The sequence below is a fragment of the Malaclemys terrapin genome, chromosome 1, assembly GCF_027887155.1.
Source record: "Malaclemys terrapin pileata isolate rMalTer1 chromosome 1, rMalTer1.hap1, whole genome shotgun sequence".
NCBI classification, from domain to species: Eukaryota; Metazoa; Chordata; order Testudines; family Emydidae; genus Malaclemys; species Malaclemys terrapin.
In genome coordinates this window covers 92,118,665-92,144,776 of record NC_071505.1, presented here as the reverse complement: position 1 = coordinate 92,144,776, position 26,112 = coordinate 92,118,665, and the positions used below count along the sequence as shown (strand labels likewise).

Here is a 26,112-nt window from a genome sequence, read left to right as displayed (position 1 = left end):
TGATTCATAAGCTGTATCTATATGGTGTTTTTTGACAAAATTTTCCACTATTCCTCTAACACTGGTGCAGTTCCATTAGTGATAGCAACAGATGGAGCACTAGTGACCAGTTGCTGACATTTTAGTCAGAGCAGATCTGAGTAATGCAGTAGAGAAAATACTGGTGGCCATCTACAATAGCACTCTTGCTGTTGCTAGTGCCTGGGAAGTGCACTGGTATTAGAGCAACAGTAGGAGAATTTGAGAGAAACCTCAATGTTGTAGGCAAGGTTATAAAATTTGGAGCTTCATTAGATTAAAACAAATGTAAAACCTCAGCAGCGGTTTGCTTGCTGGACTCTTAAAAATGTTTATCAAATGTACCTGGTAAAGTGGTATAGAGATATAGTGATAGGTCAAATATGAAGCTTTTGGCTCATCTGATTTTGAGCTATTGTTGCCTGAAAAGTCTTAAAACCTTTTCAAAACTCTCTCATCCACTTGTTTACTGCAAGTGGTTGAACAGATTTCCTCCATGGAAAATTAGAGCCTTACAAGAGGACTTTTTAGAGAGGAGAATGAGTGGGAGTAGTTGTTGTTTTTTTTATTGAACTCTGCAAGCCATCTTAACTATATGTAAGAATATATGTTTTTCTCTTTATTCAGATATCCTTATTTTGTCTCCGCTGATTAAATAGCTTTTCATTGTAAGCCTAATGTTTGTGTTTGTTTTTTTAACAACTATCCCTTCCTCAAGTTCTTCTGAAAACAGCCCTTCCAGTTGAGATTTCTCATATATGCTCTCTAAAGTAGAGATTTAGGAGATTTCTTTTTGCAAGATGTTGAGGTTAATTGGAAAAAAGATGTTTTAGAAACATCAGAGTTTGGGAAAATGTAATCTTTGACTGTTGAAGTTTTCTTATGTTTTTGGTACGTTCTGTCTGCAACAACTTAGACTAAAAACTTCAGATTTATTTTATTCATTTCTCACCCTCAATGAGAACTAATGTAGGTAGCTTAAAGTTTCATATGAAATAAACTTTTGGAAAAACAATATCCATCTCTAGCAGAACTTGTTTTAGTTAAATCTTTAGATCAGCACTGACAGCTGAACTTTTTATGTTTTTAAAAAAATTGGTTTCATTATGACAATAGTCTTGAAGTAACCAGAATGCTAGACTTAAGTTTGTCACGATTTTTCCAAAAAATAGCAGGTTATTAATATCTTGCCTCAGCTGCCTGAAGTCCTATCTCCTTGGCTGCTGGCATCTTCAAGCTTGCACACATACCACTTGCCATAAAGGACAAGTGGTGAATGTTCTCTCTTCAGATTCCTGATCTTAGAATCGATGACTTCCCCTGCAGCCCTGTTAGGAGAAAATCCATGCCTCGGCCAGCTCCTGTGCCTTTCCTGCTTCTCCTCACTCCTCTGGGGGTGGAGGGGATGCAACTATGCTTCTTTAGCAGCAGCATTTGTAAAATCTTCAGTCCTGTTCTTTTTCCCTCCACTCCCTTCCCCTTCCAAGACCCCCATTCACTCTCCACCTTTGACAATGGCACTTGTTACATCAGAGTCAAAAAAGAGAGAAAGATCACAGAATCTTTTGATTTCTGTGAACTCCAAGACAATTTTCAGTCCCTGCCTATCATGCAAGACAAAATAGGCTGAGGACTTAGAATGCACTATTATGTATGGATTCAAATGGCAGGTGTGTTGCTGCCACAAATCACATCACATCATATCATGGAAGCACAGGAAGGAGGCTGGGCTCCAGCTTCCTTAAAAGGAGAGGGCATAAGCACTGGTCTTCGCATTGTCAGGGCACAGTAAAAGGATTATTGAGAAGCTTGCTGGGGAGTAAAAGGAGGCAGAGTGAGTGGGGACACATGGGACTGTGGGTGGGATTTGGAGGCTTGGAGGGGTGAGTCTTGAAGCCTGCCCTCAGCCAATTGTAACCCAAGGGAGGAAATGGCATACCTTGTGCATCCATCCTTATCCATTCCATTGGTTTCACCCTTTCAATGACAGAAGGTAAACCCTCCTCCACGTTCACACCGCAGCAGATATAACTATTGGGGGCCAGAGTGCATGACACAACTTCTTTCCCTTGGTCATGCATATGCTGTGGAATTTAAAAGCTCCACCAGCTGAACGAGTTGGGTTGCAGGAATTTATTATAGTGAAAATAAAACCTAAACAAAGCGTTCACAGGTCTGTGTTTCAAAATAATGTCTAAAACATAGGAAATCCAGTGACAAAGCTCTGTTAAAATAGAATGAACACATCTGTCCCCTGTGTGTATTCATAATGCTCTTGGTCTGCTTTGGTGACAGATATTTTACTACCTGTCATCCCTGCAGAAACATCCCAGCTATAAGGATATGAACAAGAGTCTCTTCTAACTTTGCGCATAATCAAAGTTCCAATTTCAGAGTCTCCTGTGCACAACTCCATTGTTTTCAAATTATATGCTCAGTTACCTTTGTGCAAATCCCAATTGAAGGCAGATATAATGGAGGGCAGCATATGGCCTGCCAGAATTACTAGCCATGATGTATAAGCCATAAAGATACAGTGGGTGGGCTGGAGGAAAAAATATTTTACTTGTGGAGTAAATTTGATCTGGAATTGTTAGAACACCACAAATCTGGAATTCCATAATGCCTTATTTTTTAACAAAGTCACTTTGAGTAGAATGAAGTTTCAAGATTACAAATATATACCAGTTAAATGTCCATAAAATGTTATTTCAAAAAGCAATTGTTCAAAAGCTAAGAAATTTGGAGCCAAGGTTTTGCAAACTATGTAGGAACATAAAATTGCCAGACCAAATCAGACATGCGGTCTGCCTAGTCCAGTATTTTATATCCAACCATTGCCAGTAGTAAGTACCAAATGCTTTGGAGAAAGATCCAAGAAACCACCTACTAAATAACTGGAATGACCAGTTCATAGACCTTTCTAGCCCCTCTCAGAGGTTTGCTTATGTCCTGAAGCATGGGAGTTATCCCTTCTATTTTTTTTAATCATCTCTAACGTATCTGTGATCTCATCCATATGAAATATCTAACTTTTAAAAATCCTTCTAGGCACATAACCTCAATGATATATTTGTAGCAGTGAATTTCACAAGTTTATTTTTTACACCATGTATAATTTCCTTCTCTATTTTAAATTGGTGGTTTTTCAATATAATTGAATGTCATCTTATACTGAGAGGTAGTAGAAAGTGGCACCCATTTTAATTTCTCTACACCATTTATTACTCTCTCTCTCTCTCTCTCATGTATCTCATATGTTTTGAGAGAAGAAAAACAATCCTAGTGTTTTCAGTCTTTCGTCATGTGGAAGTTTTCCCATACTTCTAAACATTTTCATTGTGTCGCTAAACTCCCACTATTTCAGCTATGGTTTGGGTTTTTTTTGATTGAGTGACCAGAACTAAATATAATATTCCAGAAAAGGGCATACCATTGATTTACATAATGTTACAATCATGTCAGTGTTGCTTTCCAGACTATTCTTTATGCAGCCTAATATTTGTCTTGCTTTTTTGATTATGCAGCATGCAGAGCAGAGATTTTCACTGAGCTTTTTACAGTGAAGTGGAAGTCCTCTTTCTGACCAGTTAATTTAAAATGCTGTGGTTCTTAACCTTTACTGCAGCCTGCACCCCTTTGATTCTCAAAATATGTTCTTGCACCCCTTAAACCTAAAAAATGTGTTCTCGCACCCCTTAAACCTAGATATATATATTTTGTTTGTATATTACAATAATCATTAAAATGTGTATTGTTAATAAATTCATAGGTTTGATGAAACAAAGTAGTTGTACTTATGTGCCTGTGCTTAATTTGTGTTTTCAATGATTTATCTTTTAAAAAATTCTGGCATGTCTTGCACCCCCAGGTTAAGAACCACTGGTGGCTACTTCCACCTTTTCATGTTCTCTGTATGTATAAATATCTTCTTTCTGTGTGTTCCATTCTATGCATCCGATGAAGTGGCCTGTAGCCCACGAAAGCTTATGCTCAAATAAATTTGTTAGTCTCTAAGGTGCCACAAGTACTCCCGTTCTTCTTACTGCTGTAATGTGTTCCTTCCTGTGTGTACTACCTTGTATTTTTCAACACTGAATTGAAGCTGCCACTGTGTTGCCCATTCACACAGCTTTGTTAGGTCCCTCTGAAGTCCCCCCCCCCCTAGTTTTCTCTAGTTTTGACTCACCTAAGTAAATGTCATCTGCAAACTTTGTCACCTCCCTATTCACCCCTTTTTCCAGTTGATTGATATTCAGTTTATATCAGAGAACCCCTATCCTTGTACAGATCCGTGGGGCATCCTACTTTTAACCTTTTGCTATATTATTTACTATTTATTCCTACTTTGTTTTGTCTCTTGGCCAGTTTCTCATCTGTGCTGGTACTTTATCTCTCACTCCATGACTGCTTAATTTTTCTAATAGCTTCTTGTGAGAAATTTTGCAGAAGGATTTTTGTAAGTCCAAATAAATTGTTAGGCACTTCTTTCTCCATTATCTTGTGGACATACTCAGAGAATTTTAATGTATCAAAAAGGCCTGATTTTTTTTTTCTTTAGAGAAATGGTCCTTTATCATACCAGGCACCTCTAGGTATTTTATAATTCTATTTTAAATTACAATTTCAAACAATTTTCCTGGTACTTGAAGTAATGCTCAATAGTTGTAGGTCACTCCTGATGTCTTTTAAGCTTCCAACATTTGCTGCCTTTGACACTTCAGATTTCATTCTTAAATTCTTTCAGTATGTTCAGGTCCTTGTGACTTGCTGCTCTTTAGTTTAGAAAAAGAGTAGGAATTTACACAAATTCATAAAATGTCAGTTTCTGACCGTCACTCATCTTTATTACCTGAAAGGAGTAGGTCTAAGAAAGGGACCTCCCCAACAATCCTTTGGTTAAAAACTAATCATTTTGCTTCTATGAAATGTTCTTATCCTTCCTTTAATTGCTCATTTTACTCCTTCTCTCTCACAGGCTTCCTGCTTCTAATATATTTAAAGTCTTTCTTTTGTCTTTATTTGCTCTTCAAATTCCCACTTTTCTCTCCTAATTTCCATTTTATATTTTACCTGCCATAATTTGCTCCTTTCTATTGGCCTCTATAGGAGTGAATTTTGATTTTTATAAAAGATGTCAGTTTAGCTCAACTCTGACCCTATATAAATATCTGTGCTATATATCCAGTCCTTCTCTCCAAATTACTATGCACTTATTTCCAATACCACAAACCCTCTCCTGAAATCTGTGTGTACAGAAAATGAGACTTGTCTCATATTGGCAACAGACCTTTCCAAATCCACCTGAACATATATAGAAAAACATAATAGAATCCCTCCTTTTGTTTCTGTATTGCATATGAATACCTTCTTCTGTGTGCCGTTACATTGTGCCAGAGAACTTTCGCTGCTCTATAATAATAGAAACTCTACTGTATCTACCTCCTTCATCCATTCCATAGGTCTTTAAGACCCCAAACTCCATAATGGATGGAAGTTATGCTTGTTTGCAAAACTACAGTGCTGAATTTCCTGGCTTTCAAGCATTTTTTTAAAAATAACTACAATGTTTTGATAATGTTTTAAATAGTCACTGATGTAAATATGTATCAATCTTAAACACGTTTTGTTTGGGAATATATGTTTATTGGACATCACTACTTGCTTATAGCTCATTGATCTTTTACAGTGCATCTGTGGTCTTGTTCAGGACTACTTGTCTAGCCAAACAATAATGTTGCTTCTCTTGTCCCTGTAAAATGTCATCTTTGGATATTCAGACAGTGCCTCGCATAAGTGATTTTTTTTTTTTTTTTTTTTTTTTTTTTTTTTTTTTTTGTCACTGCTCGACAGTATTGAGGTACAGATCAGGAGAGGCCTACTGTTTTTTTCCCAAAGCAGATTACCCTTACCTCCTGTATTAATGCTCTTTTCCCCCTACCCCCAATTTAAAACAGTGGATCACAGGTTTCTTTTTTGGGTATCATTCAGTTGATTTTATCTGTCATCTCTGACTATGGTGTCTACAAGCCTATATCAAGTATTGCAGTGTGGCTAGCTTACTTCACATGGTGTGCAAGGTTGCTAAATGTGCATGTATTGGTGTTTATATAGAGAGTCCTGCAAATCTGCAAGTACCCGCTTTATATCTGCGCATGTGGATATCCACGGACCATTTTTGCAGATCACAGACCCGATGTGGATACAAATCCTGTATCCATGCAGGGCTCTAGTTATATATAATACATTTATGTATGGTTTCATATAAAGGTGAAATATTCTGCTGCCAGTACAGGAAATTCTAGCTGAGGGAGGTAATTGAGTGGTGATTGTTTTACTGATGATGATTAGATGTAGTGTTTGGGTGCTCTGATTTCCTTGCTAAGAAATGGTTTAAAATACACACTGGAATTGTGGAGAAGAATATAAGATAATTAAACAGAAAACTTCCTTAGTGTCCCTTGAATCTTCTATCCTGAGAGCCAGAAGAAATGCCTACCTTATGCTATCACTGGAACAACATTTGTTTGAAGGCTCACTTAGGCTTTTTCTTCCGCTGGCTACAGTATGTGGCGGTATGCATATGGACAAGTCTTTTTTTTAAATACAAAAGTTATTTTTCACAAAACATACTCTGTTTTTACAGTACCCCCCCCATTCCCGGATCCCAGAGTCCTTTAAAAATGTTAATTAATCCTTAAAGATGTGAGGTAGATAAGTATTTTTATTCCCAGTTAACATATAGGGAAGCTGAAGTGCTTGTCCAAGGCTACACAGGAAGTCCATGACAGAGCCAGGTACAGAATCCAGATCTCCTAACTACTGCTCTTTTGCTTTAGTCATTAAACCATCCTTCCTCTCTCGGAAGCTCTTTTTTTGTTATGCACACAGGCATTTTGGAAATTGTGCGGTAGAATCATACCACAATAAGAGGAATGAAGGTGTGCATTCATTGTTTAGAATCTAGATGGTCTGTTCTGGACCAGTCACTGAAATAAAGTGGCTACATTAAGTTGTGATATGTGGAAAAAGAACACTTTAGGGTGACATGCACTTTGCTTCACCAATTTCTGACCTGCAATGCTTGCCTTTGCAGATGGAACATGAGGATTTTGTAATGGAAGGGCATGGCAAGACTCCACCTCCTGGTGAAGAAAACAAACAGTGAGTCTCACGTTTATTTAAAAAGGGCCTTACCATAGTAAATGGTGGGAATCACTCTTGTTTAAACGTGCTGGAAGCATTGGTTGTTCTTGGGGTGCTCGCCCTTGGTTTCTTAAATACCCATATTTCATAGTAGCTAGTAACTGAAAAGTCAGTGTGCTGATTTGCCTTAAATTCTGAAACACAAAATTCTGCTTTGTATATTCTGCAGTGGGTTAATCAGAATTTGTAGTTAAAGGATTAATGGCGTTAGGAAGCTAGAGCTGAGAAAGTGAATTCACTTTACCAATGGAAATATGTATATGAAGCTTTACATGTTCCTTGTCTTGTGAAACCACTGAAATGCAGCAAAAGAAGAGTTTGCCCATTGTCAACCCTTGGTGTGCATCTGGTAGATTGGTGCTCCCTGAAATGTGAACGTTACTTTATTTAAAAATAAATTTCCAGAAAGGAACTGGAATTGTAAATGAAATGTCCTTTACAGGATGGACCATTTAGATGCTGGCCTTTTATAGTTTGAGGAAAGAGGAAATGTAATCAAAAAAGAAATTGACTCATTTCTATTAAGAGAGTGCATGGAGAAAATATGTCTCTAAGTATTTTTGGTGGAAACATAGAAAACTTTCTTCGGTTGGGGGAGGGGAAAGCCCTCTGCTAATGGCACTATAATGATGGATGTCCTACGTATATCTAGATAATTCCTTTGCTCGAGCCAGTGCCAACATTATGGTGATTATCCTGTTCTTGATTTCTCTCTTTATAGAGGCTAGGAAGATCTTGGATCTTTGGCAGAGCCAGACCATAGAAACTTTTTTTAACATGCAATTCCAGTGTCACTTCGTCATTTAAAGGAGGAGAATGATCTTACCCACCCCTAAAACACTGCCTTCTAGTTAATGCAGGGAACTTAATTGGTTCTGGTCTTATGCTTTTAGTAGGCTAGCAACACAGGCTGCTACCTCTGTGGCCGAAGTTGTTTCTTAGATAGCTAAGATGATCTCAGGGAGGTTCTAGTACTGAGCAGATGCATTCTTTTCTATAGTGGAAATGAGCCAAGCTTTTCAAAATAATTGTTGCCATTTCTTTCTGTTCATACTAGTATGATCAGTAAATTGAAGAAGAGTTTCAAACTTGTGGTGACTGAAACATGCAGACAATTTTTGAAATGAAGCAGATAATGTAAAAAAAGTGGAAGTTAAATTCCTGCTTTAATAAAATTTCTCAGAAACTTGATCGTGAAACTAAGTATGTGATTGCAGAGAATAACATGGAGGGGTATTATATTGGCCTCATTGAAATGGTGTGCTCTCTGCCTTTTGTTGCTGCATTTGTTTACTGTGAATAAAATTTGAGAATTCTTTCCCAGCTGACCTGATTTCTAGCTGAAGCTTTTCAGGTGACTTACAACACTATATTCTACCTTCCCAGCACTATTTTGACTGTAGAGAACATTCAGAACTTGGAGTGGGCAGAGTTCCTCACCAAATTATTGTATTACTGTCCAGCGGTGTCCAGGGGTCCCAATCAGGATCAAGGACCCTTTGTGTTAGATGTTGTACAAATACAGAGTAAAATGCCAGAACTTACCCTAAAGAACTAAGTCCTAGTTAGGTTACTAATAAAATTTGTATAAGTGTAAAACTACAGTTTTGATACCTCAGCTAAAATACAAGAATAGTCACATTATTCAGCTGTACTATAAACACAATACTTTGTTGAGGACGTTGCTTTTTGCTTGATTAGTCATCTGGATTTCTTTTTACCCACAATATAAATTTTTCATTTACCTAAGTGAATATACTATAGGTTACAGTTAATTTAAAAAAAAAAAAAAAAAAAAAAAAGTTTGACTCTTGTTGCTTATGCTTCATTGACCTGGCGATGATAGTCGCAAGACATTTTGTGGTTCCAATAACTTTTATTCTTATAGTAGTTCAAAAAATGTTGTTCCAGTTTCAACTATGTTCACATCTTCAATGAGTATTTTATTCTATAAACACTTCTTTGGAGCTATTAGTACTTGGATGAGGCATCGGTAGACTTTACTGTTGTCCTCCCCATTAATATCAAATGAAATTTGGGCTAGTTATTGAAGAGTAGTAGATTGCATTTTGGTGTATAAGGGACTCAAATGTGGATGTGTAATAGATAAATAGGGTTTGTTAGTGGATAAAGGGAGAGTGGAAATAGAAATATGCACTTATTTAGAGACTTATCAATAGGTGTAGTACTTGCATGGTATTGGTTAATGTGTGAAGTTTCCTTCGTTAGAGATTCCTGTGTACATAATGGTATACATTAGCAGGCTTTTGTAACTGTCAGTTGGCCTGAAGACTTATTATTTCTGTAGTGGGGTTGAATCTCACAGTTTATTTTATCAGGGGATAGAAACACCTTCACTAGAGTGCCTTGCGGGAGGGTCTAGTATTAAAAGAACACTGTCAAGATTGTTGAAGCATAGGACTGACCTACCTTCGTCTGTGATTCCATCTGGAAGGGTCCTGATTTCATTAACTGAACCGTCTCTCTCTCTCTCTCTCTCTCTCTCTCTCTCTCTCTCTCTCTCTCTCTCTCTCTCTCTCTCTCTCTCTCAAAAATAAAAAAAAATTTTTTCTAACCAATCTGTGCTGCCTCTGGAAATTTTAAAAAACAAATGGCAGTGCCATGCACAGGTTTTGTTACTGTTAGGAAATAGGCTGTGATTGTACTTGTTGCCGATGTGCTTTTGAAATATCAAACAGGATAAAAAAGACTAAACCCATTATAGGGTTACTGCATTAAAGAAAAGCTGTAATGGAAGGTGTATAATAAATAAGTACATTAAAAAGGCTGTTACAGTTCTTATGGGGTATGAGGGTATTTGCTTGTTAAACTCTTTGACCTTGGTTATTGAATATAAATAAAATGTGCTTCTCTTAGAAATCTGCCACTAGCAGTTCAGACAATAGATGTGACTGATATTAATTGAAATAAATTTTTAAAGAGAAAGAATTAGGACTTCTAAAGTCATTAGCTTAAATGAAATATTTGGTTATTGAGCTCAGTATTAGCCTCTATAATTGCAAACTGACCCCTGCAGGTGGTGGTGATCATCTTTACTGCTCATGTATTGACATCTATTGGTAAGAAACTGAGCTCAATTGGTGCGCGCAAGGAATAGGGAAGAGGCTTGTGTTCTTCAATAAATGTTTACTTGTAATTCAAATCTGCTAATCACTTCCCATTGCTATTTCGCATCTCCTTCCTCCCCCCGCACTGTCTGTAGTATCAGGCATTTGCCCTCTCCCTGATGGTTGGTGGCAGAGCAAAGATTGTCAGCTAGTCTGGGGCCAGGGCTGCCTGTCTGTGGAGAATGCCAGAATTCTCTGCCTCCATTCCTGGGCAGGTTGTAGACCAGGAGTCATCTCTTTTTGTAGTGGAGACTTTTTGGATAGGACTAAAAAAAATCTGAATTTGACTAGGGCTCTCAAGTGATTAAAAAAATGAATCGCGCAATTAAACAATATTAGAGTACTATTTATTTAAATATTTTTGGATGTTTTCTGCATTTTCAAATATACTGATTTCAATTACAACACAGAATACAAAGTGTACAGTGCTCACTTTATACAAATGTAGTTATTTTTGTTACATAACTGCACTACAAAACAATATCAAACTTTAGAGCCTACAAGTCTAATCAGTCCTACTTCTTGTTCAGCCAATCGCTCAGACAAACAAGTTTGTTTACATTTGCAGAAGATAATGGTGCCCATTTCTTGTTTACAGTGTCACCTGAAAATGAGAACAGGTTTGCATGGCACTGTTGTAGCCACCGTTGCAAGATATTTACATGCCAGATGTGCTAAAGATTCATATGTCCCTTGATGCTTCAACCACCATTCCAGAGGATGTGTCCATGCTGATGACGGGTTCTGCTCAATAACGATCCAAAGCAGTGAGGACCAATCGATGCATGTTCATTTTCATCATCTGAGTCAGATGCCGCCAGCAGAAGGTTGATTTTCCTTTTTGGTGACTTGGGTTCTGTAGTTTCTGCATTGGAGTGTTGCTCTTTTAAGACTTCTGAAAGCATTCTCCACACCTCCTCCCTCTCAGATTTTGGAAGGCACTTCAGATTCTTATATCTTGGGTCAAGTGCTGTAGCTGTCTTCAGAAATTTCACATTGGTATCTTCTTTGCATTTTGTTAAATTTTCAGTTAAAATGTTCTTAAAGTGAACAATGTGCTGGGGCATCATCCGAGACTGCTATAACATGAAATATATGGCAGAATGTGGATAAAGCAGAGCAGGAGACATACAATTCTCCCCCCAAGGAGTTCAGTCACAGATTTAATTAACGCATTATTTTTTTAACAAGCGTCATCAGCATGGAAGGCATGTCCTCTGGAATGATGGCCGAAGCGTGAAGAGGCATATGAATCTTTAGCACATCTGGCATGTAAATATCATGCAACGCCAGCTACGGCAGTGCCATGCGAACACCTGTTCTCACTTTCAGGTGACATTGTAAACAAGCGGGCAGCATTATCTCCGCAAATGTAAAGAAACTTGTTTGAGCGATTGGCTGAACAAGAAGTAGGACTGAGTGGACTTCTAGGCTCTAAAGTTTTACATTGTTTTGTTTTGGAGTGCAGTTATGTAACAAAAATAACTACATTTGTATAAAGTGAGCACTGTACACTTTGTATTCTGTGTTTGTAATTGAAATTGATATATTTAAAAATGTAGAAAAACATCCAAAATATTTAAGAAATTTCAATTGGTATTCTATTGTTTAACAGTGCGATTAATCGTGATTAAATTTTTTGAGTTAATCACGTGAGTTAACTGCGATTGACAGCCCTAAATTCGACTGATTGGAGACCTTTAAAACTAAATGTAGAAAGAGGGAAGGTGCTTTCTTCTTTTAACCTGGAGTTTCTAAGCTAGTTTTGCCTCAGACCCTCTGCTGGGCTGTGGAGTAGAGTGGGGTCTGATTATTACCAGAACAGAGCTGTTTTTCCCCTTTTTTATCTTGGCTCATGGCTGATAAGGAGAGAAAAAGGAGCCACAAATGTCTTCCAAGTCTTGCTTTTTATCCAGTGGCAGTTCGAACAAAGTGTCCCAGCAGCAGAGAGGAGCATGCAGACATACCAAAGGGCAACCTGAAGGTGCTAGAGCAGTCCAGGTCCCCTTGTAGCCTTCCAGACATGGGACCTAACTCCTGTGGCTGGTGTGATGGCTTAGACAGGGAATTGGGCCACCGAGGGCCTCCATCCCAGGGGGAATGCAAGAGACGGTTTAAGCAGATCCCATAATGGCACCTCAGCCTTCCAAGGGAGCAGCAGCAGCAGCAGCCACCACCACTGCAGCTATGCAACTTGAGGGTAAAGAGTCCAAAGACCTACAAGTTAGAAAAAGCAGTAGGTGAACCTGAGCCCTCAACTGAGGTTTGTTCATTGAGACATGGAGGACAGCACAAACCCATCCCAGCCAGTACCCAAACAAACAAACAAACAAAAAAACACCTTGTTTTTTTCACTCCACATTCAAAAAATATTGGAAGCCAAGAATACAACTCCAGATTGAGATTCTCCCTCTGGACTCTTGTACAATTTCCCTAGACAACTTCCGTGTTGTTTCAGTCCCGAAGTGGACAACAGGATTATGGGTATGACTAGAAATACCATTCTCCCAGCAGACCATGTGACTATAACTAAGGGTTAGTGATCATGTTTATGCAGGTATCAGAGCTCTGAGTTTTTTCTTCCTCTAGTGTGATATTGAGATAACAGGCACATGGATCTTCTGTTGACTATTAGCCAGATAAAGATTTGTTGAACTCCTTGCCCATCATGGAGTTAGCAACCTTTTTAGGTGGGTGATGCTTTTGATTGTTAGTCTGCCTCCATGCATAGCACCTATCTATTACAGCTTGTTGAACCTTCTGCATTTGTAGTTAGCTGATCCCTTTTCTAAGACTTCAAAAGGAAGGGCAGTTAGTGAAGGGAAGTTATTCAGAGAAGGACTAGTACAGATTTTCAGGTCGTTTGCAAAGATCTGTCCACAGGTTTCATGCATGAAGGGTCATGTAGAAATATACAGTGACATTAGTAAGAAAACGCTGGGATCAGGTCAGAGAGGCCATCCGTAGGGGCCTTCAGCGCTGCTGCAGCCTCAGCACAGCACTCTACCGCACAGGGGAAATCCTCAGAGTCCTCTTCTAAACATCCTAAGAGGAGGAGTCCTAATTCCCCTCGCAAGGAGTCATCCTCAAAAATATCTTGTTCACCAACCAGATTGACCGCTTTAGAGATGACATCCTCAAGACTCGGTACTGTGAAGGCAACAGGCTCCTCCAGTACCAGTGTAGTGGGAAAGCCCTGCAGGTCTAATTCCAGTCATGGTGCTGGAAAGACCCCAGTACTGTAAGAACATAAGAACGGCCATACTGGGTCAGACCAAAGGTCTATCAAGCCCAGTATCCTGTCCTCTGACAGTGGCCAATGGCAGGTGCCCCAAAGGGAATGAACAGACAGTTGTTGTCAAGTGATCCATGCCCTGTCACCCAATCCCAGCTTCTGGCAAACAGAGGCTAGGGACACCATTCCTGCCCATCCTGGCTAATAGCCATTGATGGACCTATTTTCCATGAATCTATCTTTTGAACCCTGTTATAGTATTGGCCTTCACAACACCCTCTGTCAAGGAGTTCCATAGGTTGACAGTGCGTTGCATGAAAAAATACTTTCTTGTGTTTGTTTTAAACTTGCTACCTATTAATTTCATTTGGTGGTCCCTTGTTCTTGTATTATGAGGAGGAGTAAATAACACTTCCGTATTTACTTTTTCTTTACCACTCATGATTTTATAGATCTTTATCATATCCCCCATTAGTTGCCTCTTTTCCAAGCTGAAAAGTCCCAGTCTTATTAATCTTTATACGGAAGCCGTTCTGTACCCCCAATCATTTTTGTTGCCTTTTCTGAAACTTTTCCAATTCCAATATATCTTTTTTGAGATGGGGCGACCACATCTGCACGCAGTATTCAAGGTATGGGCGTGCCATGGATTTATATAAAGGCAATATATTTACTTGGAGAATGCCAGAGCAAACAGAGTTTCGGTACTTTTGGACTTAACTTCTCTCCTGATACCCTACTGAGTTCTTCGGTATTATGTAAGCCTCCAGCCGCACTGGTGCCATCTGTGAAGCACGCTAAGTAATTGGTACTGTTCAGCAAGGACAGGCGTAGTCCAACAGTACCCCTCAGTGTTGCAACATTTCTTTGTGTCGCAATGATACTTGATACCGCAACATCATTCGATGCTGCAAGATTTTAGATACACAAAGGACTTATCAGTGACTGCTGAACCAGAGTCCACATTGCTGGTGTGTACCGAGCCCCTTTCATTACTGAGAGCCACTTGATCTTTGGAGCTCTATACATTCCTTGTACCATCACCTCCCTTTTTGATTTGCACTCCACCAATAGAAGAAGAGGAGGATGATAATGAAGATTTCCCTTCAGATTTCTGTACAGGATTCTTCCTCGTATTCATATATGAACCCCCTTTCTCGGAGGGGTAAGGTTGATACTCAAGGATCTCACCACTCCTGGTGGGAGCAGCCCTGAATGCCACCTGCTCCCCCGTCTGGTCCTTAGTGGCCATATTGGGATCTCTAGGCAGCTTATCACAGATACTTTTCCAGCGCCCCAGCCCTCTCCCATTGGGATAACAGGGAGACTCAACTCTTCTCCCCAACAACAGGAGGAAACATTTGAGGCCCAAAAAACTATTGAGGTTGAAGCTGTAATGTCTCCTCCTCCATCTGTGGCCAATGACTTTTGGCAGTTCCAGGATCTCGTTAGATGGGTAGCAGAATCCCAACAGTTACTTCTTGAAGAGGTCAGAGAATCCCAACACAAGCTGTTGGATATTCTGCAATCTGAGAGACCATCCAGAATTGCTCTCCTGCATCTTGCAGAATCCATTTGGCAGTCTCCGGCTACCATAATGCCCACGTGTAAGAGGATTGATTTGAAAAAAATTATATGCCCACTAAGGACTCAAAGTTCTTATTCTCCCTCCCTCCACCTAACTCTCTGGTTCTTGATATGGTTAATGAATGGGGTAAGCCACAGCGTTATGTCACCCTATATGACAGAGACCAGAAGTGCCAGGACCTGCTGGGGAGAAAATCCTATTAATCTAATCAGCAACCCTACAATTCCATATTGCGAATTACTAGGTGCTGATGGCAAAATAAAACTACATGAACTATACAAAGTTGGATTGTTTATTGAATGGCTTCCGCTGGACCAAAGGGAACAATTTCAGGCCACTATAGCTGAGGGACAATTACTAGCCAGAACATCTCTTCAGGCAGCTCTGGATACTGCAGATACCAAGGCCCGCTCCATCTCTACGACAGTGGCGATGCACAGGGGTTTCTGGTTTATAGCTACGTGACTTCTCCAGAGAAGTCCAGAATATGATAGAGGAACTTCTGTTTGATGGACTGAAGCTGTTTGTAGAAAATGCCAAAGAGTCATTGCATACCCTTAAGGATTCCAGGGCCACGTTACGCTTGTTAGGTACCTGGCTCCTGCAAACAAAAGGAAGTTTAATAGATCACAAATGGCTCACAGATCCTGTCTGATGCAATTCTCTGGATTTCAGAGACCAACGGAATCTTCCAGAGAGAGAGAGAAGTTCCGGAGAAAGCTACCTTTCTAACCCACTTGAGGCATCTACACAGCAGCCTTCCTCATCAAAGCCTCAGTTCTTCAAGTGCGTGCTCATATTGATTCCATTCTAGGTGTGTGTGCGCCCACGTGCACAGTCATTGGAGCCTTAGCGGTATCCGTAGGGTCGGCTGTAGCACCCCCTTGAGTGCCACGCTCATGCGTTGGTATATTAGGTGCTGCCCTCTCAGTTCCTTCTTACTGCCCGTGATGGTTGGTCGAAGCACCTTGTCTTGCATCGCAAGAGTGTTAGCGGTTCCTTTTTGGTTGTTAATTGATAGGTACTTAGTTAGACCTTTCAGTTAAGTGTTAGAGTAGTAGTTTAGGAGTTAGTCCCGGCTGAGATTTCACCTCAGAGTGAGGCATGCCCCATTCCCCAGGCTTTAAGCCATGTTCATTGTGCAGTGGGCCGATGCCCATTCGTGACCCCCAGGAAAGCTGTTTAAAGTGTTTGGGGGAGTCCCACAGAAAGGATAAGTGCAGGATCTTGAAAAACTTTCACCCTCAAACTCAGAAGGAGCGGGATATCTGTTTGAGGGCACTTCTCATGGAGGCTGCGCTTCTTTGTCCTACCTCGGAGCCCTCTTGATCGGACTCCATGCTCGGCACGTCGGTACACAGAGCACCACCAGCACTGGAATCCACCCGGCACCATTCCCCCTCCCCGGTGCCTAAGAAAGGTTGAAGTCGATGGGCCCACTGGCACCGCAGAAGTAAGGGGCTTCTGGCAAAGGACTTGTGTCAGGCCATGTGCTTGCTCCGGAGCTGCTCGGCGGTATGCCTGCAGTCGGACCCCCCAACCCAGCCTGGGACCCGCCCCTGATTCCTGGAAGCAGCAAGGGGTCCTGGCTCCTAGTAGGGTCATCTGTGCCCGAAGCGGGCCTGACGGCCAAAGAGCAAGTAGGCCGACTGGTACCGCATATGCCTCTGCCAGGTGATGGACCCAGCCAAGGCCCTGGCATCTATGGGCAAGCCCGTTATGGGACTGCCTCCTAAAGTAGTGGAGCATACTCAATCTCTGGACTGCAGGCATTGGTCCCCATCACCGCGACCTCAGACCCCACCACCGCAGCCTCTGTCCTGGTTTCAAGACACAGGTCCCTGTCGTCAAATCTCCGCCCAGAAAGCACGGGACACCTGAGTCACGACGCCGATCCCTGTACCCATGGTACCATTGGCCCTCTCGCCGGAGTTCGCCACGGTGCAGATCACCATCACATAGGCAATCTCCCAGGCGTTGATCCCCATGATGAGGGATCGTTCCCGGGTGTGGCACCAGTCTCCGGCTCCCTGGTACCGCTCTTCAGGCTGGCACCGGTCCTTGCCCTCTCGTCCCAAGTCGCTGATGAGGATCAGTTGGCAGACTCAGGCATCTACGGTTCCGCCCTGATCACCGGAAGGGCAATGGTGCGAGCCTGTGAGACCGGTGTGGCTCCTGCAGCGGTGGCGTGGAGGCAGGGGCAATGGCCCACTCAGTGGCAGTACTGGAGCCTGTGGGGTGTACCTGTTATGCTGGTCCTGTACTCCCACCATTCCTCCAAGGCTGCATCAGACAAGCTGCCCCCAGCACAGCTGGCACCCAAGTTGGAGTGGCCCCAATGCCCAAGGAGCTGTCTCTGGACGAGGAAGGGGAAGCCGCCCCTCCCCCTTCTGGGCAGTCATCTTTGTCATCTTCAGATGAAGTGGTGGCCGGCCCCTCACAAATGATCAGCCCCTACTTCCCCATGACTTCAAGGAGCACCAGGCCCTGCTCAAGAGGGTGGCTGCCAACCTGAACTTGGAGGTCGAGGAGCTAGCGGGGGAGTCCAATGACCTCTTTAATATCATACCCTCCCCCACCCTGGCCTGGGTCAGGTTGCCTGTCCACCTAGGAGTCCTCAAAATTGTCAAGTCTGCAATGCAAGACTTCCATTCCTCTTCCATTCCTCCTATCTTCAACATTGACACTAGCCTTCTGTGTTGAAAGGACCAAACCATTCTGCAAGTCAACGCAATTGTTCATCATGATGGCTGACAGTATGAAAGAACATCCAGCGTCCACTCAAAGAATTTCTTCTTGGATCACTGCCTGCATTTGCTGCTGCTACAATCAGACAAAGCTGCCCCCTCCAGCAATCGTAACCGCCCATGCAACCAGGGTGCAAGCCTCTTCGGCAGCTTTCCTAGTCCATGTACCTATCCGGGAACATCTGTACAGCAGCCACCTGGTTGCCCATCCATATGTTTACATCCCATTGTGCACCTACTCAGCAGGACCTGGTTGATTCTGGCTTCGGTAGAGAAGCTAGGCTATGAACTCCAAGCCCACCTCCGAGGATGCTGCTTGTGAGTCACCTAGAATGGAATCTACATGAGCAAGCACCCGAAGAAGAAAAAAATGGTTACCTACCTTTTCGTAACTGTTGTTCTTCGAGATGTGTTGCTTATTTCCATTCCATTACCCGCCCTCCTACCCCTCTGTCAGAGTTGCTGGCAAGAATGAACTGAGAGGGCGTAGGGTTGGCAGCGCCTAATATAGCAGTGCGTGAGGGGGTGCTACAGCCGACCCTGCGGATACTGCTAAGGCAAAAATCTCTGACTGTGCACGTGGTAGCACACATACCTAGAATGGAATAGACATGAGCAGCACATCTTAAAGAACAAGAGTTACAAAAACGTAAGTAACTTTTTTTTTTTTTATGGGATGGACAAGGGTTCGAACACCCCACCTCCGTTAGCTTGCCAGCTCCAATATTTTGTCCACCTCCTCCCATTTGGAGACCAACTCAGCCATTTCCAACAAGCATGGCAGGTATCACTTCAGACAAATGGGTGATGGAAGTAATATCATTGGGCTATACCATTCATTTTACCTGCCTGCTGCCTCCTCATTACCCTTCCCCATGTCCCTTCAGGGACCACTCTCATTCCTGCTAAGACAGGAAATAAACTCCCTTCTTCGTGTAGAAGCGATAGAACTGGTCCCTGCTCAGCACCAGGGGAGAGGCTTCTATTCGAGGTGTTTCCTTGTACCAAAGAAAAATAGAGGATGGAGACCAATCTTAGATCTAAAACTGCTAAACAAATGTGTGAAGCTTCAAAAGTTCAGAATTGGGACTCCTGCAGCTATAATTCCTTCTCTGAGTTCAGGGGATAGGTTTTCGTCCTTGACCTTCAGGAAACGTACTTCCATATAGCGATACAACTGTCTCGTAGAACAGTGCTTCTCAAGCTATCTGATGTGGGGGACCGGCAATTTTTCCCCCCAATGTGCCAGGGACCAGTGCCATATTATTATCCTATTCAACGGTCTTATGAGGAAACTCGCCGCGGACCGGTAGCCGATGGCTCGCGGACTGGCACTGGTCCGCGGACCACCACTTCGAGAAGCACTGTCATAGAAAGGTTTCAGAGTAGCAGCCGTGTTAATATGTATCCACAAAAAGAACAGGAGACTTGTGGCACCTTAGAGACTAACAAATTTATTTGAGCATAAGCTTTTGTGGGCTATAGCCCACTTCCTCGGATGCATAGAATGGAACATATAGTAAGGAGATTACACACACACACACACACACACACACACACACACACACACACACACACACACACACACACACCATGAAAAGGTGGGAGTTGCCCTACCAACTCTAAGAGGCTAATTAATTAAGAGAAAAAACTTTTGACATGAAGGTGTGAGGATACTTAACATGGGGAAATAGTCAATGTGTGTAATGGCTCAGCCATTCCCAGTCTCTATTCAAGCTTAAATTGATGATATCTAGTTTGCATATTAATTCAAGTTCAGCAGTTTCTCGTTGGAGTCTGTTTTTGAAGCTTTTCTGTTGAAAAATTGCCACCTTTAAGTCTGTTACTGAGTGACCAGAGAGGTTGAAGTGTTCTCCTACTGTTTTTTGAATGTTATGATTCCTGATGTCAGATTTGTGTCCATAGTAGAGACTGTCCAGTTTGGCCACTGTACATGGCAGAGGGGCATCGCTGGTACATGATGGCATATATCACATTGGTAGATGTGCAGGTGAACGAGCCCCTGATGGCGTGGCTGATGTGATTAGATCCTATGATGGTGTCACTTGAATAGCTATGTGGACAGAGCTGGTATCGGGCTTTGTTGCAAGAATAGGTTCCTGAGTTCTGTGGTGTGTGGTTGCTGGTGAGAATTTGCTTCAGGTTGGGGGGTTGTCTGTAAGTAAGGACAGGTCTGTCTCCCAAGATCTGTGAGAGTTAGGGATCATCTTTCAGGATAGGTTGTAGATCTTTGATGATGCGCTGGAGAGGTTTTAGTTGGGGGCTGAAGGTGATGGCTAGTGGCGTTCTGTTATTTTCTTTGTTGGGCCTGTCCTGTAGTAGGTGAGTTCTGGGTACTCTTCTGGCTCTGTCAATCTGTTTTTTTTTTCACTTCAGCAGGTGGGTATTGTAGTTTTAAGAATGCTTGATAGAGATCTTGTAGGTGCTTGTCTCTGTCTGAGGGATTGGAGGAAATGTGGTTGTATCTTAGGGCTTGGCTGTAGACAATGGATCGTGTGGTGTGTCCTGGATGGAAGCTGGAGGTATGTAGGTAAGTATAGCGATCAGTAGGTTTCTGGTATAGGGTGGTATTTATGTGACCATTGCTGATTAGCACAGTGGTGTCCAGGAAATGGACCGCTTGTGTGGATTGGTCTAGGCTGAGGTTGATGGTGGGATGGAAATGGTTGAAATCATGGTGGAATTCCTCAAGGTCTTCTTTTCCATGGGTCCAGATGATGAAGATGTCATCAATGTAGCACAAGTAGAGTAGGGGCGTTAGGGGACGAGAGCTGAGGAAGTGTTGTTCTAAGTCAGCCATAAAAATGTTGGCATACTGTGGGGCCATATTGGTACCCATAGCAGTGCCGCTGACTTGAAGGTATATATTGTCCCCAAATGTGAAATAGTTGTGGGTGAGGACAAAGTCACAAAGTTCAGCCACCAGATTTGCCGTGACATTATTGAGGATACTGTTCCTGATAGCTTGTACATCTTTATGTGGAATGTTGGTGTAGACGGCTTCTACATCCATAGTGGCCCGGATGGTGTTTTCTGGAAGATCACCGATGGATTGTAGAAGGTTTCTGTATTTTGTAGTAGGCCATTATTTTCAGTATCGGGTGCTTCCATTTAGTCTCTCCTTGGTGCTGAGTGTTTTAAAAGGTTTTAACAGTGGTGGCTATTTTCCTGTATTGTCAGGTAATCACCGTTTTCCCATATCTCAATGACTGGCTGGTCAAGGGTCAGTTGTACCAAGAGGTGTCATCTGTCACAGAAAAAGCGTTTTCCCTGTTTTTATACTTTGGGTTTGCAGTTGAATGTTGAAAACCCACACCGATTCCCATTCAGAACATACCATTTATAGGGGCATCCCTAGATTCTTTAGCAGCCAGGACCTTCCTTCCCATGTTTGTGACATTATCGTTAGAGCCCTACAAATCCGCTGTATATACGCAGACTATTTTTGCGAATTGGATGCTGATACAAATTTTGTATCCGTGCTGGGCTCTAATTATCATACCTTGTCAGAACTGTTCAAGGGAGCTGACTTCAGTCAGAAACTGTCTTCAACTCCTTGGTCAAGTGGCAGCTTGCACCTTTGTGACAGAACATGCAAGGTTACGCCTTCACTGTTTTCCAGTAGTGGCTCAGATCAGTTTATTCGCCAAACAAATGAACACCTTGACAAGCAGGTCTTAGTTCCCCATCCGGTGAAGCATTCCCTAGACTGGTGGAAAGTCCATCAGAATGTAGGGATAGGAGTTCCTTTTCTTCAACTGATGCCAACGAGGCAGGGATAGTTAAGTTCAAAGCAGACTTTGAAGAGCTACAAAGGGATCTCACAAAACCGGGTGACTGGACAACAAAATGGCAGAGAAAATACAATGTTGATAAATGCAAAGTAGTGCACATTGGAAAACATAAGTCCAACTATACAGATAAAATGATGGGGTCTAAATTGGCTGTTACCACTCAAGAAAGAAATCTTGGAGTCATTGTGGATAGTTCTCTGAAAACATCCACTCAATGTATAGCAGCAGTCAAAAAAGCAAACCGAATGTTGGGAAATCATTAAGAAAGGGATAGATAATAAGACAGAAAATATCGTATTGCCTCTGTATAAATCCGTGGTATGCCCACATCTTGAATATTGTGTGCAGATGTGGTTGCCCCATCTCAAAAAAGATATATTAGAATTAGAAAAGGTTCAGAAAAGGGCAACAAAAATTATTCGGGGTATAGAACCTTTTCTGTATGAGGAGAGATTAATAAGATAGGGACTTTTCAGCTTGCAAAAGAGATGACTAAAGGGGAATATGACAGGTCTGTAAAATCATGACTGGTATGGAGAAAGTAAATAAAGAAATGTTATTTACTCCTCCTCATAACACTAGAACAAGGGGCCACCAAATGGAATTAATAGGCAGCAGGTTTAAAACAGACAAAAGAGTATTTCTTTACACAATGCCCAGTCAATCTGTGGAACTCTTTGCCAGAGGATGTTGTGAAGGCCAAGACTATAATGGGGCTCAAAAAAGAACTAGATAAATTCATGGAGGATAGGTCCATCCATGGTTTTTAGCCAAGATGAGTAAGGATGGTGTCCCTAGACTCTCTTTGCTAGAAGCTGGGAATGGTCAACAGGGGATGGATGGATCACTTGATGATTTACCTGTTCTATTCATTCCCTCTGGGACACCTAGCATTGGCCACTGTTGGAAGACAGGATACTGGGCTAGATGGACCTTTGGTCTGACCCAGAATGACCGTTCTTATGTTCCTGTTTCTCGACCTCCTCCCCTCAGAGCCCAGCAGGGGAGCAGAAACTTGCACCCTTTCCCCCCCCCCCCCAGCCCAGCTGTGGAGTGTTGCCCAGCCACTCGCATCCCTTTGTCCCAAAAGCCCAGTCGCCAGCCCCCTGCCAGTTCAGACACTCTCACCTCCTCCACTCCCAGAGCCGAATCGTGGCCTCCCGCCAGCCCAGACACTCACATCCCTTCCTTCCCAGTGTCCAGCTGTGGCCCCCTGCCATCCCAGACACTCTGCACCCCCTCCTCCCCAGAGCCCAGCTGCAGGATGCCCCCCAACCCAGAAACCCACTCTCACTATCCCTAGAGCCCAGCTGCGCTCACCACCCCAGCCCAGACACTTGCATCCTCTTCTCCCAGAGTCCATGGATCCAGAGGAAGAAACAGCCTGATGCTGGGTCCCAGGCTTCTCCAGCTCAGGATAGGAGACAGTTCAAAATGTAACAAGAAAAGGGCTAGATTGTTTAGGAATTTGGAGGGGTGGGCGGTTTACTAATAAGTTAGAGTAGGGTGTATATGTTAATAGAAAAAAGGCTTTATTCAAAGTTGGAGGAGTGTCTGTGTCTTGTTGTGTCCCACGTTTCTCTCTAGTCCTCATCTGCTTACTTGCTGCGTAGTTCTTAGGCTGAAAAATAGCTGTCTGGAACTGTTGATATGTAGGGGCTCAGTTTTGAAGTGGTAAAGGTGTGTCTTTTAGTGCTGCTGGCATTAGGTGACCAGATGACGGAAGAAAATATCGGGACACAAGGGGTGGGGGCACCCGCAGAGCAAAAAAAAAAAAAGAAAAAAAAAAGCCGAGTGCTGCGACACAAACAGCTCCCTCTCCCAATTCCCTACAGTGGCCCAGTGCTGCCGGCAGTCGGGGGGGGGGGGGGGAGCAGCCGAGAACAGCCGAGTGCTGCCGGCAGTCAGAGGAGATTATGCACCCCCCCCCCCCTTTAGCTATGCATACCTCCAGCGGCTAGGTGTTTACACCATGCTCAGCACCATAATGACAGAGCAGAGACGTAACAACCGCTGTAACTTTTCCTTTCACTCTGCATTCTGACATGCAAGTCTAGCTGGGTCCAGACTGGTAGCAATGTGTGGATCAGTTTGGGGGGGGGGGGGGAGCCTCTGGTTTTCATGAGAGGGGGGAAAAAACAACAACCGAGAACAGCCGAGTGCTGCCGGCAGTCAGAGGAGAGGGGAGAGACCAAAAAAAAAAAAAAAAGCCGAGAAGAGCCGAGTGCTGCCGGCGGAGGGGGAAGAGGAAAAAAAAAAAAAAAAGGCGGAGTGCAGCGTCCCGACCGAAGATCGATCGGGTCGCGGGACAAACGCCTAAATATCGGGATGTCTGGTCACCCTTTACTTATTACTGGGTAGTCTTGCATTTTTAAAGCCAGATGGGGCCTTCCTAAAGGGTCACTTCCTCTTGCAGGGGAATGTGTATGTGTGAGGGGGAGCAGACAGCAACTGCTGGGGCCATGTGCCCCAAAGTCTAGTATAGAAGACTGAATATTGTTGGACACTTAATTTTTGCATTTCATGTCTTTTCATCTGTGGAAGTTTAATGTTACATTAACACGATTAGCTAGTTTAATTTGTAGCTAGTGCAAAGAAAATAATAATCCAGATATGCTTTTCTTTAGTTCTATCCCCTGATCTACTGGATAAAATCTTGTTCCTGTGTACTACTCTCGCATGATAAATAGATGAGAAGTAATGCAGATGCAAAGTATGCTACAGCAGCATTACACTATTGAGGGAAAGCAGTGCAGTGCGAAGTAGTCTTTTAGGTGTAAAAAAGGCTGCTTTCTCTTTAAGATTGTAGGCATTCCACCCTCCTTTTCCTGATTGACAGCCTGCCCGAGTCACGTGACTTGCCTCTATTTGAAGGTCACAAAAAGCTTCTTCCTTTAGAGAGACAGAGGGGGAGAGAGAGCGCAAGAGGGAGAGAGTGAGTTCAAGCCAAAATGGCCGACAGAGTCTCTGCTGGTTTCTGAACATTTAAAATTGAAAAAACAAATACAGAAATCATTTTGGATCTCTTTTCATTTCCATTTCTACCTTGTATGCCTCAACTCGCTGGATTTAAGCACTGCTGCACTTTATGAGGTTAGTAGTATATTTCAGCTGTTTTTTTAACCTACTGATAGGTTGTATGTGGATCTTGTCTGACCGTTTCATCTGTGGTGTTGCACGGAGATGTTTGTCTGGCATAAACATTTGCTTCAGACGATTGTGAATCAGTGTGATCTTACAGCTAATGCACTCTGACAAAATTTTACGATTTGAAAAGCTGTGGCAGAAGTGTTTTGAAAAATTTGAAATGGTTTGATTGCAATTTAAATACATTTTATATGCAAATTACATAATGTTTCTGTTTTCCAAATAAGCGAGAGTGCCAGGGATTATTGAAAATCCTGCGTTATTTAAACAGTGGCCTCTTCTCCCTCCCCCCCACCCCGCGATTTTCTCCCCCAAGAACCTGAAGCTCTTAAATCTGCTGCAAAAATTTGCATAAATATAAATGGGTTTGCATTCTTTCTACTGCTAGGGCCGACAAGGGGAGTAGGGGGACTGGGACGAGTGCTTTTACTAGGCCATACTTGCCACAAAGATTTAAAAACTAAAATGATGCATCAATATGTTTTAAATGTTGGGTTTGGGGAGTGAGTACTTGGGAGGTTTAGGATTTGAAGGATTCCTCTGCTTGAAAGCCTCATGTGCATCAGTGCTCACCCTCTTGCATGGCTTGCACTTCTCTCTTTTTCTCTCTGTCTTGTGCCGCCCTCCCCCTCCCCCCCCATGCGTTTTTATTTTGGTCGCAGTTGGGACCAAATGGTACTGCCCCATAAACATGACATTTAGAGTCAAATCAGTTGGTCATGCTAGCTTAGTGTCAGTTTAGAAGTAGTTTTCCCTACCCCCCCTTCTCCCCGAGGGAACTCCCCTTTATTGCACATAACAAGTTTTAGACCAAAAAAAGTTGTACCAAACCTTTTTTAAGGTATTTACACATTTGAGATATGGGACTATAGTGTGTGTGTGTGTGTATATGTATATGTATATGTATATTTATTTATTTTTTGGCAGGATGTTTGTTTCATATCCAGTAGGAAGTGATCATTCACATACATAGTAAGACATGCAGTTCAAGAGCTGTCATCTTCTAAATCTTCAAATTTTTCATTGTTGAAAATGCTAATTGATTTTTACATCTCCCTCCAGAACCAAGCAGAATAGTACAGGGAAATAACTGTAAATCTTGCTTTCTGGGAACAGCCCCCTCCCCCTGCATTGTAAGAGTGTGATGTAATGCTCCTTTCTGTGGAGTGGAAGAAATAAGACAAAGTAGTTTTTGCTTTGGTTGTGTACATTCTCCCCCCTGCTCCCT

At 42.5% G+C, this 26,112-nt stretch overlaps 1 protein-coding gene across 5 annotated transcripts in view; it reads left to right on the top strand.

Annotated features, from left to right (window-relative positions):
- Positions 1-26,112, top strand: part of TNRC6B (trinucleotide repeat containing adaptor 6B) — a 211,491-nt gene that overhangs the window by 56,264 nt on the left and 129,115 nt on the right. For 2 of the 5 annotated variants that reach the window (XM_054031161.1, XM_054031127.1), the window contains exon 1: positions 7,067-7,182. The exons of 1 other annotated variant lie outside the window; for it this stretch is intronic. In XM_054031161.1, coding sequence (XP_053887136.1) covers positions 7,067-7,182 — 116 coding nt within the window. Of the gene's footprint in view, positions 1-7,066; positions 7,183-24,671; positions 24,831-26,112 lie in introns of those variants that run through there. 2 more of the 5 variants (XM_054031135.1, XM_054031151.1) reach the window with 2 other exon arrangements.